The sequence below is a fragment of the Malaclemys terrapin genome, chromosome 4 (assembly GCF_027887155.1).
Source record: "Malaclemys terrapin pileata isolate rMalTer1 chromosome 4, rMalTer1.hap1, whole genome shotgun sequence".
Taxonomy (NCBI): Eukaryota; Metazoa; Chordata; order Testudines; family Emydidae; genus Malaclemys; species Malaclemys terrapin.
In genome coordinates this window covers 5,551,012-5,563,996 of record NC_071508.1, presented here as the reverse complement: position 1 = coordinate 5,563,996, position 12,985 = coordinate 5,551,012, and the positions used below count along the sequence as shown (strand labels likewise).

The 12,985-nt window shown below is 41.2% G+C and overlaps 1 protein-coding gene across 1 annotated transcript in view; it reads left to right on the top strand.

Annotated features, from left to right (window-relative positions):
• The window catches only part of LOC128836838 (E3 ubiquitin-protein ligase RNF213-like), a 162,926-nt gene that overhangs the window by 64,108 nt on the left and 85,833 nt on the right, over positions 1 to 12,985 (top strand). The window contains exons 28-31 of the mRNA XM_054027499.1: positions 706 to 923; positions 4,681 to 4,818; positions 5,771 to 5,962; positions 11,311 to 12,781. Coding sequence (XP_053883474.1) covers positions 706 to 923; positions 4,681 to 4,818; positions 5,771 to 5,962; positions 11,311 to 12,781 — 2,019 coding nt within the window. The remainder of the gene's footprint in view (positions 1 to 705; positions 924 to 4,680; positions 4,819 to 5,770; positions 5,963 to 11,310; positions 12,782 to 12,985) is intronic.

Sequence of the window (12,985 nt, the reverse complement as noted above, 5' to 3'; positions counted from 1 at the left end):
GTCTCAAAGGTGCCACAGGACCCTCTGTTGCTTTTTACAGACTTCAAAGAGAAACTGCAGAGCTGCAATTCATTTGCAAATTTAACACCGTTAATTTGGGCTTAAATAGGGACTGGGTGTGGCTGGCTCATTACAAAAGCAATTTTCCCTCTCGTGGTATTGACATCTCCTCATCAAGTGCCACCGGACTCCTCGTTGTTTTTGTGGATACAGACTATCACAGCTACCCCCCTGATACTTTTACTGTTAATGGAAATGAGCAGAGATGTTTGAAAAGTGTTGGGTTTTTTCTTCCAGGGGAAAAAAAAATCAGCTTCAAAACCCAGAAAAAATCTTGACTTTTGGCAACAAAAAATTCGTGGTTGAAAACTGCCAAAAATCTAAAAAATGGAGAAAAAAAATCATTTTTCCAAGTTTCTGGTTTTCCAATCAAAAATAAAAAAATTCCGAGGAAAACAGAGACTTTCTACAGAAATTTTTTTTAGTCAATTCTAAAAAGTTTTGATGGAAAATTTCTGATCACTCCTAGATCTGAGATTTTATTCATTTGATTTAATTGGCATATCCAAACGGAGAAACAACAGGGATTTTTCAGCGTTGGAGGGCAAAGACATTGCAGCTTTTGATTGAAACTATTTGTAGATTCCTCAGCATTCTTAGATTACTTGTTTCACACTCATTGTTGGATTTTTTTTTTTCTTGCAGACAAAACGGAACTTCCTACATTTGTGGAGCTGGCGTCCATTTCTGCAGGAGAAAATGACATGGACATTGACAAAGTGAGGTTCTTCCGAGACGCTGTTGCTGCTTCTGTGCCCATCTTATTCGACTTGACTCCGGAATCAGGGTTTGAAGCTTTTTCCTCAGCTCTAAGTCCCATCAGAGACGCTGTAGAAAATGACAATAAACTTCCAAAGAAGCTAGTAAGTTTTGCTGTTTTCTGCTCAAAATAAATATCTTAAAGACCCATTGTGACGTGGAATTTTAAAACAAGTAACGTTGGCTGAAATCATTACAAGTTGGGTGGGTGCACAATTGGTTGAAAGATCGTACTCAAAAAATAGTTATCAATGGTTCACTGTCACACTGGGAGGATGTATCCAATGAGGTCCTGCAGGTTCAGTACTAGTCAATATTTTCATTAATGGAGTGGAGAGTGTGCTTATAAAATTTACAGATGATACCAAGCGGAGAAGGGTTGCAAGCACATTGGAGGGCAGGATTAGAATTCAAAATAACCTTGACAAATTGGAGAATTGGTCTGAAATCAACAAGATGAAATTCAGTGAAGACAAGTGCAAAGTACAACACTTAGGAAGGAAAAATCAAATGTGTAACTATAAAGTCAGGAATAGCTGGCAAATATATATATATTTTTTTAAGATTAATGGAGATATCCCATCTCCTAGAACTGGAAAGAACCTTGAAAGGTCATCAAGTCCAGCCCCCTGCCTTCACTAGCAGGAACAAGTACTGATTTTGTCCCAGATTCCTAAGTGGCCCCCTCAAGGATTGAACTCACAACTCTGGGTTTAGCAGGCCAATGCTCAAACCACTGAGCTATCCCTCTTTATAGAAAGCTGGAATACTGCTAAAAAGGATCTGGGGGTTATAGTGAATCACAAACTGAGTGTGAGTCAACAGTGTGATGCAGTTGGAAAAAAGGCTAATATCATTCAGGGGTGTATTACCAGGAGTGTTGTATGTAAGACATGGGAGGTAACTGTCTTGCTGTAACCCTGGGTTTAGCAGGCCAATGCTCAAACCACTGAGCTATCCTGCTGTACTCGGCGCTGGTGAGGCCTCAGCTGGATACTGTGTCCAGTTCTGGGCGCTACACTTTAGGAGAGATGTGGACAAATTGGAGAGAGTCCAGAGGACAGCAACAAAAATGACAAAAGGGTTAGAAAACCTGACCTGTGAGGAACGGTTAAAAAAAACTTGGGCATGATTAATCTTGAGAAAATAAGATTGAGGGGGGACCTGGTGGTCTTCAAATATGTTATAAAGAGGACTGTAATCAGCTGTCCTCAATGTCTGCTGGAGGTAGGAAAAGAAGTAATGGGCTTAATCTGCAGCAAGGGAGATTTAGGTTAGATATTGGGAAAAACTTTCTAGCTACAAGGATATTTAAGCTCTAGAATAGGCTTCCAAGGGAGGCCATCTTTGGTGGATGGAGCAGGTTGAGCAAACATTTGTCAGGGATGGTCCTGCCTCGGCACAGGAGGGTGGACTTTATGAACCCTCGAGGTCTCTTCCAGCCCTACATTTCCCTGATTCTATTATTAAAGGCTGGGGTAAAATTTTTAGAAATGTGTCATTGATTTAGGAGCCTGTCACATTTTTAGAAGTGATTTAGGCACTTGGGAGCCTAATGCCTCATTGGTAAGAACCTCACTTCTTCAGATGCAAGTGTGCATCTGAAGAAGTGAGGTTCTTACCCACAAAAGCTTATGCTCCCAATACTTCTGTTAGTCTTAAAGGTGCCACAGGACCTTCTGTTGCTTAATGCCTCATTGAAATTCAATTAGTGCATCTGGCATATAAATATCTTGCAACGCTGGCTAAAACAGTGCCATGCGAACGCCTGTTTTGGCTTTCAGGTGACATTGTAAACAACAAGGGGGCAGCATTATCTCCTGCAAATGTAAACAAACTTGATTGACTGAGCAATTGGCTGAACAAGAAGTAGGACTGAGTGGACTTGTAGGCTCTAAAGTTTTACATTTTTTTATTTTTGAATGCAGTTATATTTTTGTCCATAATTCTACATTTGTAAGTTCAACTTTCATGATAAAGGATTGCACTTCAGTACTTGCATTAGGTAAATTGAAAAAAAGTATTTCTTTTATTTTTTACAGTGCAAATATTTGTAATGAAAAATAAATATAAAGTGAGCATTGTACACTTTCTATTCTGTGTTGTAACTGAAATCAATATATTTAAAAATGTAGAAAACATCCAAAATATTTAAATAATTGGTATTATTGTTTAACAGCATGATTAATCACGATTAATTTTTTTAATCGCTTGACAGCCCTAAAAGAAATAACATGCATGCATCTTGTCACCCCCAAAGGAGTTTCCCAGACACTTTAATTTAAACACACTGGATTAGAAACAAACAAGAAAATAAGTTTATTAACTACAAAGAGAGAGATTTTAAAGAGTACAAGTAATAAAGCATAAAAGTCAGAAATGGTTATGAGACTAATAAAGATAAAAACGCTACTAGTGCTTAACTTAATAAATTGTGTTAAATTCAAAGCAAACTTTTTTCACCGCATGCTGTCAGCAGTATTACTGACCAAACTTCTTAGGTCAGAACCCCTTTTCCAGTTCAATGACTGCTTCCTTTGTCCTTTCTGGTGCAGTGAATCGATGGGCAGGGGGCGAGGGGTGTCTTGGGGTGCTTGTCCCTCCTTTTTATAGTGTCAGTCCCCCTCGAGAAACATTTCCAGCGGAGATTCAGGAGACAAAGAGTCTATGGAGAAGGATGTTCCCTGCTGCTTTCCCTCACCTGTTTGAGGTTTCTATGTCTATTCTTCCCGCTTGATGACTCTCTTTACCACTGAAATGCAAATTAAACAGAGCATCCATTCCTTTGTTTGAGACAGGCCTGTTTGCCAACTTCTGCTGTGGTTTGGAACATGTATTAGTAACATTATATAATGAAATCTTGTAACTTCACATACAGTGTTGCCACACATATTTTATTAGGAGAATACTGACCTGCAAATTATGAGTTTTCAGATGATACATAGCAAGACATCCTTTTTAGAAAGATTATTACAATAGTGTGTAGAGTAGTGGTCTCCAAAATGGTCTTCAAGTGGTCACCCCCAGGGGGTGCACAAGAGGATCGTTGGGGGTGCGTGGCAGGAGGGGCGTCTTTTTTTTTTTTTTTTCTTCAGCAGTTCAGGCGGGAGTCCGAGGTTTTTGTTTGTTTGTTTGTTTTGGCAAAAATGGTAAAGCTGGTGCGGCAGGGGAGTGCATGCTGAAATTTTTTTTACTGATAGGGGTGTGCGATCAAAAAAGTTTGGAGACCACTGGTGTAGAGTATGGACACGGGTAAATTCTTGGTCCCTTGAAAATGATACCCTTGCTCTCCACACCATTTTTGTTCTTCATAATTGTTTCAGTCATAGGAGTGATTTTTTTTTTAACCAAAATATTTAACTCCGCATAGCCCCTAGCATGCACATAGTTATACTGGTGCCCTACACTTATTCCCCTTCCAATACAGGAATAACTATGCTGGTATAAGCACAATTACATCAATTTAACTGTATTCTCACTAGGAGAGTGGTAGGTTTAATGTGGTGTCATCCTTTATTTTTTTAAATGACGTGCTGAAAAGAGAAAACTTTGGTAGGGAGTTAAGCTGAGGTGAGGGAAAAAGAGGAGTGCAATAGTTATATATAATGTTACCTCAGCATTCCTCTAGCCCCTCACCCCAAATGTGTTTCTGTCTATCATTTGGGCCCTTCAGAACTCCTATGTGCCACCACTTCCTTTGCCATCTTTGCCAATGGAAATGATACTAACTCTTTCTCTCAGGGAGGTTGTGAGGGGAGCGAACACTACAGTCATTGGGTACTATAGGTATCTCAGCGAGCGTTCTGGTGTGTGTGGCTTTATTCCTTCTTCTAGAACTAATACATTAATTTTTTTTAATAGAAAGATTCCTGTCACAACAGAGAGTGGCTGCAAATGGTCCATGATTGTCATGGGTCTGTGGAGCGCTCCTCGATGTCTCAGGCCAGGGCCATCAATGGCAATGGGATTTTTATCATCTCCACACCTCAGAAATTCAAGGTAAAAGTTCAGCAGCATTTAATACAAGGCCTGTATTTTCAAAGTGATCCTGGCTGCCCAAATTGAGCTGCCTGAAAGAGGCCTAGTTTTCAAGGGTGGGGGCTGTGGTATATTAAAAGCTCTGTTAACATGGGAGGCTGTCACTTTAAAAGTTAAGTTTTTCCTGATCCTGCTTGCAGGCTCTAGGGAAACATGTAATCAGAGTCAGTCTGGAAAGAGTCAGCCTGGAGCAAGGTGGAGTGGGTTGTGCCTCTCTGCCTTACGGAGCAGCCTGTTCTCTCTCTCTCTCTCTCTCTGTCAGGATCCTTGTGTGTTATTGTTATGAATTCTAAGAAATAAAGTAGTGTCATGATGCAAACTTCCAGCAAGAGTATTATATATTTATTTAACTTCCCTGTGTGTGCCATGAACATAACAGGAGCTCAGCACTGTCTGAAAATCAGCCTCTTTTAAAAGGAGCCACTCTGGGCCCCCAAAATCACTAGTCACTGAGTCTACGGACTTAAGATCATCCCTTTTCCCCATTCAGGCCTGGTTCATACTAGAAGCTCGAGACCCAAGAGTTGGAATCTGGCCATGATTTTCAGAAGCGACCAATGATTTTGAATATCCAGTTGGAAGCACTTAACAATGGGTGCTTGGATATGTCTGAAAATCAGGCTCCTTTAAGATGTTTCAAGTTGGTCCCAAAAAATCATAGCACCCCAAATAATTCATTTTGCTTCTGCATATCTTTGGTCCACTGTACATAACACTTTCAAAGATCTAGAATGATTCTTCCCCCTTTCCTGTCTTGCACAGGTGAAATGAAATGAGTAGATTTCTAAGATTAAAACCCTTGCAGAATAACAGATTCTGAAATGCTTTGTATTGGCCTCGATGGGTGCACATGTTGGTCCCACAGAATAAAGACACAGCAGCATTTATCTTTTTAACTCTGTTTTCCCTCCAGCCTTCTCTGGATAATTGCATTTCACTGCTGCTGCCAGGGGATGTCGCGGAAAAGGCTGCTCAAGGAGACCAGACAGACAAGACGGACTCTAGAACGTACAGCCTGGCTCAGCTCACGGAGCTGCAGAACAAGCTCATGCTGATAGCCACAAAGGCTGAGCAGGGCAGAGAAGAGGTGAACAGGTTCCTGGAGGTAAATCCCGATCTCTGCATTAACCAGGAAATGTGACTTTTTGTACTCCTTTCTAATTGTGCTCCCTTTTGATGGGAAGCTCCATTTCTCCAGCAACATGCCTTCCTGTTCCAGAACTGATGTTCTGGAGGAGACTGTCTCGTGCCTTTAGTTCAGTGTTAGGAGTCCAAGGTAGGAACTGGAATTTCCATTCCACGGGAAATTCTGATATTTTGACATTTATTTTCATTCCAAATAGAATCAAAAACAATAACAAAAAAGGAAATATCAGATTAAATTACATTTTTGAAACACAAACTCAGATTTGCCATAGACCAGGTGCAGCTCTGAGGTTGCAAGCAGGAAGCGGGGGGAACTTGGGGGGGAGGGCTGGGTGGGAAGTAATTTTCCCATCCTTAGAGAATTTTCCCTACAGGAATTGGGACAAAAAGTCCAAATGTCAAAATTTTTCACTAACTGAAAATCCAAAGCATTTTTTAAGTTCAGGTCAATTAAAATGTATTCTTGCAATACTGTCAAAACAATTTGTTCTGATTTTTATCTTTTTCATTTTCATTTTTTTTAGTGTAAATTAAGTTAAATTTCAAAACAAAAAATCTTTTTGAAGTAAAAAATTGGAACTTTTTGTTTCAAAAATATAAAAATGGGATGTTTCAATAATTTTGAACATTTTTTCTCTAAATTTTTTGAGTTGGGAAATTTGTCACAACCATCTCTGATTTGTGAACAGTTTTGATTTTGACAAATTGGTATTTTTTAGTGAAAAATTTTTTTGTAAAAAAATTTCTTACCTGATTTCTTGAAAGTTCTCAGCACTTATTTCTAGGTCCAGGGCAGCTGAACTGCGGAGCCCAATGTGATGAGATCCCCAGGGTGCAGCCTGGGACTGTGGGACAACTGAGACCCCTTAATTCTCCAGCCTGGGCTCTCTCACACAATGCTTTGCTAGTGACCAGCAGCAAACCACTCCATATATGGAGCCCCACACCCAGCTAGATTGCATGAATGCTCCCAGAGCCACTCATGAATCACACAGAGAAAGGCACCAGCTGAATCTCCCCAGATCCCAGCCTTGCACCTCAGGAATATACCATTGAGACGATCAGTGCATTTATCAAACCAAACGTCTTTATTAATTATCTGGATGTAGGAATAGAGAGCATGCTGATCAAATTTGCAGATGACACAAAGCTGAGGGGATTGCCAACACTTTGAAGGATAGATTCAGAGGGATCTTGATAAATTGGAGAACTGGGCTATAGACAACCAAATGAAATTCAACAAAGACAAACATAAGGAGCTACACTTCGGATAGAAAAAACAAATGCACAAATACAGAATGGGGGATAATTGGCTCGGCAGCAGCACTACTAAGAATCTGGGAGTTGTGGTGGATCACAACCTCAACATAAGTCAGCAATTTGAAGCTATTGCAAAAAAAGCAAATGCAATTTTGGTTTGCATTAACAGAGGTGTAGCATGCAAGTCACAGGAGGTGATAGTACTGCTCTATTCGGTGCTGGTTAGGCCTCAGCTGGAGTTCTGTGTCCAGTTTTGGTCTCCAATGTATAGAAAGGTCGTGGAGAAATTGGAAAGGATCCGGAGGTGAGTGACAAAGATGATCACAGGGATGGAACGCAAGTCACACGAGCAAAGGCTGAAGGAACTGGGTCTGTTTAGTTTGGAAAAGAGGAGATTAAGGGAGGTTATGATAGCACTCTTCAAATACTTAGAAGGCTGAAATAAAAAAAGATGGAGAAAGTTGTTTTCTTTTGCCACAGAGGACAGAACAAGAGGCGAAGGGTTCAAGCTACAGCATAGCAGATTTAGATTAAATCTCAGGAAAAACTTCCTAGCTGTAAGAGCAGTAGGACAATGGAACAGATGTGCCTAGGGAGGTTGTGGAAGTGCCTTCACTAGAGGTTTTCAAAAAGAGGCTGGAGCCAGCTGTCTTGGGTGGCTTAGACACAACAAACCCTGCATCTTGACGGGAGTTAAAGTAGATGACCCCTGTGATCCCTTTTAGCCCTATGGTTCTATGATTCTAGGCAAAAGGAAATTCTTAACAACAGATCCTTTCACCTTGAAGAGCAGTGTGAGAATTACGGATCTGTGGAAACAACTAAAGTTCTGAAATGCCTCCACCCCCTTGTAGTGTAGGCTTTTGCGAGCCGGAGGCTTGTCAGCATGACAGGCTAGCATGGTCTCTTCTGAGTTCTCCCCTCTGCAGTTCGTGCTGCTTACACTTGGCGATGTTCAGCCTTTTGCCCAGGGAAACTCTCTTAGTACTGCCTGACTGTAAAGACCATGGAGGTCCATGTCTGCTCTCACAATTTGCCCCACCTCTTTCTGTCAGGGGCATGTTTTTCCCATTGAGGGTGATTCTCATTAAGAGTTCTTAGGTCTAGTTCAGTATTATCCCTCCCTCTTCTCCTTGGTCAGACACCATATGGACGTCCTTCCAAGAGATGTTTAGCTGGTCTGTCTCCTGTCATCCTAACTACATGCCCAGCCCTCTGATCTATTTCCCAGCCATCTGATTTCTTGCAGGGCTGTCATGTGTATTTGCCATATTTTGGAGAGCTCTCCTGGCCTATATAAGCTCAAAACATTCCATGTTCCTAGTATCCAGTCCTTCTTCCATCACTGAGGTCATGTATCCATATCATCATCAGTTGTTTCAGAGGGGTAGCCTTGTTAGTCTGTTTCAGCAAAAGCAACAAGGAGTCCTGTGGCACCTTAAGGCTAACACATTTATTTGGGCATGAGCTTTCATGGGCTGGAACCCACTTCATCAGATGCATGAAGTGGAAACTTCAGTTTGGCAGGTGTATATATATGCATGCAAAGATGGGTGTGTGAGATTACTATGCGGAGGACCAGTGCTAACGAGGTCAATTCAGTCAAGGTGGATTTGGCCCACTCCTAACAGTTGTTGAGAAGGTGTGAATACGAAAAAAGGGAAAATGACTTTTTGTAGTGAACTAGAGTAAAGTGATTTTCCCTCTTTTCGTATTCACACTTTCTCATCAACTGTTAGGAGTGGGCCACATCCACCAGCCCATGAAAGCTTATGCCCAAATAAATCTGTTAGTCTTTAAGGTGCCACAGGACCCCTCGTTATCATGATTTGTGTTTTTTCCAGGTTTATTTGAGAAATCCTTAACAGATGTACTTTATATGGGATACGGTTGTTAGCTTTATTCCAACCCCCAACACAGACAGCCAATGGATTGCTCCATGGTCTGACACCTATCCTATCCAGTGTGGCAAACTCTGTTGGTGGCAAAGCTACCTCTGGCTCAGCTCTCAGGGTCATGAGTACTCAAGCCCTTCCACCATGTCAATCCCTCTCCACAACGTCAGTCTGTAGGAAGGGGCAGAGAAACCGCCTGTTTTTAAATAAAATCCCAGCCTGAAACATTCTTCCCTCAACCATGTATTCGTATTGCCAAGCTCCATCCTTCACCCATGCAGGGCTCACCTGTTCACTGAGGATGGGCCAGGGTGGCACGTTCCCTGACAGTTCCCCAATACCCCCTCCTAGGTAGGGCCCATGTCTTGGCATTGCCTCATGCACAGCATAGTTTGATACAGGCAAGCAAAAAGCAAGGCATAACTTGGTACGAACCTGCCTCCTTCTGTTACATCAACTATCCCAACTTTTCTTCTTTTAATCCTGCGCACTCTTGACCTCAGTTATACATTGTGGCAATGAATGAAAAATGACGGCATTTAAGCACCTTAAGAAAGGGAGAGAAGTTTTGATTCAGTTCCATTGACGTCAATGGGAGCTATGTTGGGTTTGATCAACAGAGCACTGAGGCTCTGATTGTCAGAAGGGCTCACAAGAGCTACATGAATGACTGATTTTGTTGTCCACTGGCTGTTCCAAAAAATAATATTAAAAAGAGACATCTTTCAAGTCAACCTAAAATGATTTATTTTTAATTTTCAGCCCACCAAAAAGTTGAAGAAAAATTCATTTTGGGTCGAACAAAATATTATGATTCACCCAAAATAAAACATTTCATTTTATTTTTGAGCTTTCCCATGTTTTCTGAGTTTTTAAAATAAAGTTGAATTTCAAAACAAAAAGTTGTTTTGAATTGAAAAAATCGAAAAGTTTCATTTAGAAAATATCTAAACAAAACGTTTCACATTTTTTGGAATTCACTTTTAGGGTTTTTTTGTGGGGGGATTGACCAAAACAATTTGACGAATTTGACATGAATTCATGGAAGGTTTTAGTTGACCCGAAAATGCTTTTTTTGGTGAAAAAAGCTTCAGGCAAAATGTTTCTTTTCCCACCTCTAGTTGTCACTAACTCAGTTGTGTAGTCCATGCTCAGCACCTACCAAAATCAGGCCGTAAAAGGTTGGGTCTTGGCTACCTTAGAAGTGTAGTAGCGCTGTGTTGAGATCAGCAGAGATTCTTGAGTGGAGCTGGTGGGAAAACAATTTTTTCCCTATGGAAAATTTCAACAAAAATGGGAGGGGGTTGTTTTTATTGAAAATTGCCAGAGAAAAGTTTGACTTTTTGGTGAAAAATCAAAAATTTTCTGCTGAAAAACCCAAATATTTTGATTCTGAAATAATATATAGCACTTTTAATCAGTAGATCTTAAAGAATTCACAGTTTTTAATGTATTTATCCTCTCAACTCTCCTGTGAGGCAGTGCAGTTATCCCAATTATTCAGAGGGGGAACTGAGAGGCTGAATGACTTGCCAAGGTCACGCTGAAAGTTTGAAGTACACCAGGGAATTGAACCTGGGTTTTTTAAGTCTTAGACTAGTGCCCAAACCACTGGACTATCCTTCCTCTCAAAATGTCAATGTAGTGTCTCACAGAAGTTGTAGTTTGGGTGCTTCATGTTCCCAGTCTCCTCTATAGGCTGGACTCCCTTGTTGGACTACATCTCCTATGATGCACCATGGTCTCCACTCATGGCAAGGAGAAATGGTTGCACCATGGAAGATGGCGACCTGGTGAGGATCCCAGCCCAAAGAGGAGAATGGAGACATGAGACAACAACTGAACTACAACTTCCATCAGGCACTATAGCAGGATATCCAAATAGAAATGTGATTTCCAGATGTTTAGGTTTTTGATGAAAAATCCAAATATTCCACAGAAAGCAGGTCCTTTTCATGTTAGTGTTCTGGTTACCTGATGTAAAAAGAGAGAGACTGGGTGTCCCAAGATGAATCCCCACTTAATCAAATGATTCAGATTATCCAGGTTAAGTTGTAAAAGAAAGTATAACATTCATAGTGCCTTAATGATCTTGAAAACAAGCTGTATTCTATAAATTCTACTTTCCCATTGTGTATTTGACACATTACAGATCCTGGAAAAAATTGAAATGGTTGGGAAGCTCTACTTGCAACTTCTCAGCGTTGGCAACATCCTTTTCATAGATTGGAAAGCTGAAGTTTACTGTGACCCCAAACGCAAAGTAACAATCTACGCAGAGTTTGGAATAGCCGGAATCCTTGTTCAGAGTAAAAAACCCATCCTGGAAGAATTAGATGGCATTTGCAAAATCATGGAGCATTGCCTTGTAGAGTGGAAGAAATATCTGGAGACTCAAAGGAACAATTATTGCCATCTAAACATGTTCACTGCACGCCAACTCTTCTACTTGTGTAGCAAGTTAGCCAAACTGCATGAAGGACAAACAGACCCACAGGCTCTCAATATGCTTTCTGTTTTCAAGCATGATGTTAAAGAAGAGGATATCAGAGAAGCATTAAAGAGAGCACTTGAAACTCCTGCAGAATCCGTTGATATATCAGAGAAGGATGATCAGTCCGTGTCCTGGAATGACTACATTGTTAAATTTCCTCAGCTCATCCAAGGTCTGGTTGAGTCTGGGTATGACGAATCAGTGGGTAAGGCAGCTCTCCAGAGTTATCTGCCAAACTCAGCCATCACTGAGCAAATGCTCATGGAATTCGCCTTAGACTATGCTGATGAAGAGGAAAAGATTGAAGAGCTGAGCAAATTATACGACGAGCAGAGAGAAGCCTTTCTGCAGAAGTCCATGAAGTTTAAAAACAGGAACAGAGATGTGGATCCATCCACCTTCCAAAGCCTTGCAAAAGATGAAGTGGCCACTTCCTTTGAGAGTTTGCCGTCTATCCATGCCAAGGTGCATTTGCTCTGGAACGCTTACCGTAGCAAGCTCACTGGCTTGGTGTCAGACAAATACATTAGCCTGGATGTTTTCGGTGAAATGCTGAAATACCTGACATCTCCTGAAACCGCTGTAATTGAGAGGAATTTACCAGTGGGTTTGGAAGCGGGGAAGCCTTGCCTTGTCACATGTAAAGAAGAGCAGATGTTACCCTCCTTGTTGTCTGTCTATACGCACTCCAAGGGGGCACCTCTTCCAACGTATGATGAGGTGCTGGTCTGTACCCCTGAGACAGAGGAAGAAGACATTGAGCTGATTGTGAGGAGAGCTCTTTCTCCAGACCCCAGACACAAAAAGATCTATTGCTTGCTTGGTGCAGAAAAATTAGTTTACAAAGTCTCCAAGAACCTAGAGTCCCTCTTCTTCCACTTTGCACAATCTTGCAGCAATGCCGATTACAGATTTCTCATCTTCTGTGATGCCAAAGCTCACAATTCTTATGTTATGACGGCCTTTGACACATACAAAGTCTCCTTTTCCTGTGATTCGGGAGTAGAAATTCAGAAATACCTGAAGACACACCTGAGAGTGCCCAGTGGGGTGGCACCTGTTGCTCAGGTCTTTGAAAAGCCCTTTCAACAGAACGTGAAGTTTGTATTTTCAGAGCGAGCTGGCATGGGTAGGTTTTAGTAGAGATTTAATCTGGATTATCATTGTCCTGATGAGTATGAATTGAATACAGATTAACGGCTATTATCTGTTTAGCCCTTAGGCACTGGGAGATGGAGCAGAATCAGTCTTCTTTGTCCCAGTTCCTCTCATGGTGCCCCAGAGAACATAGGGAACAGGTAGACCCATGGTCTACCTAGAGGTGTAGCTATGG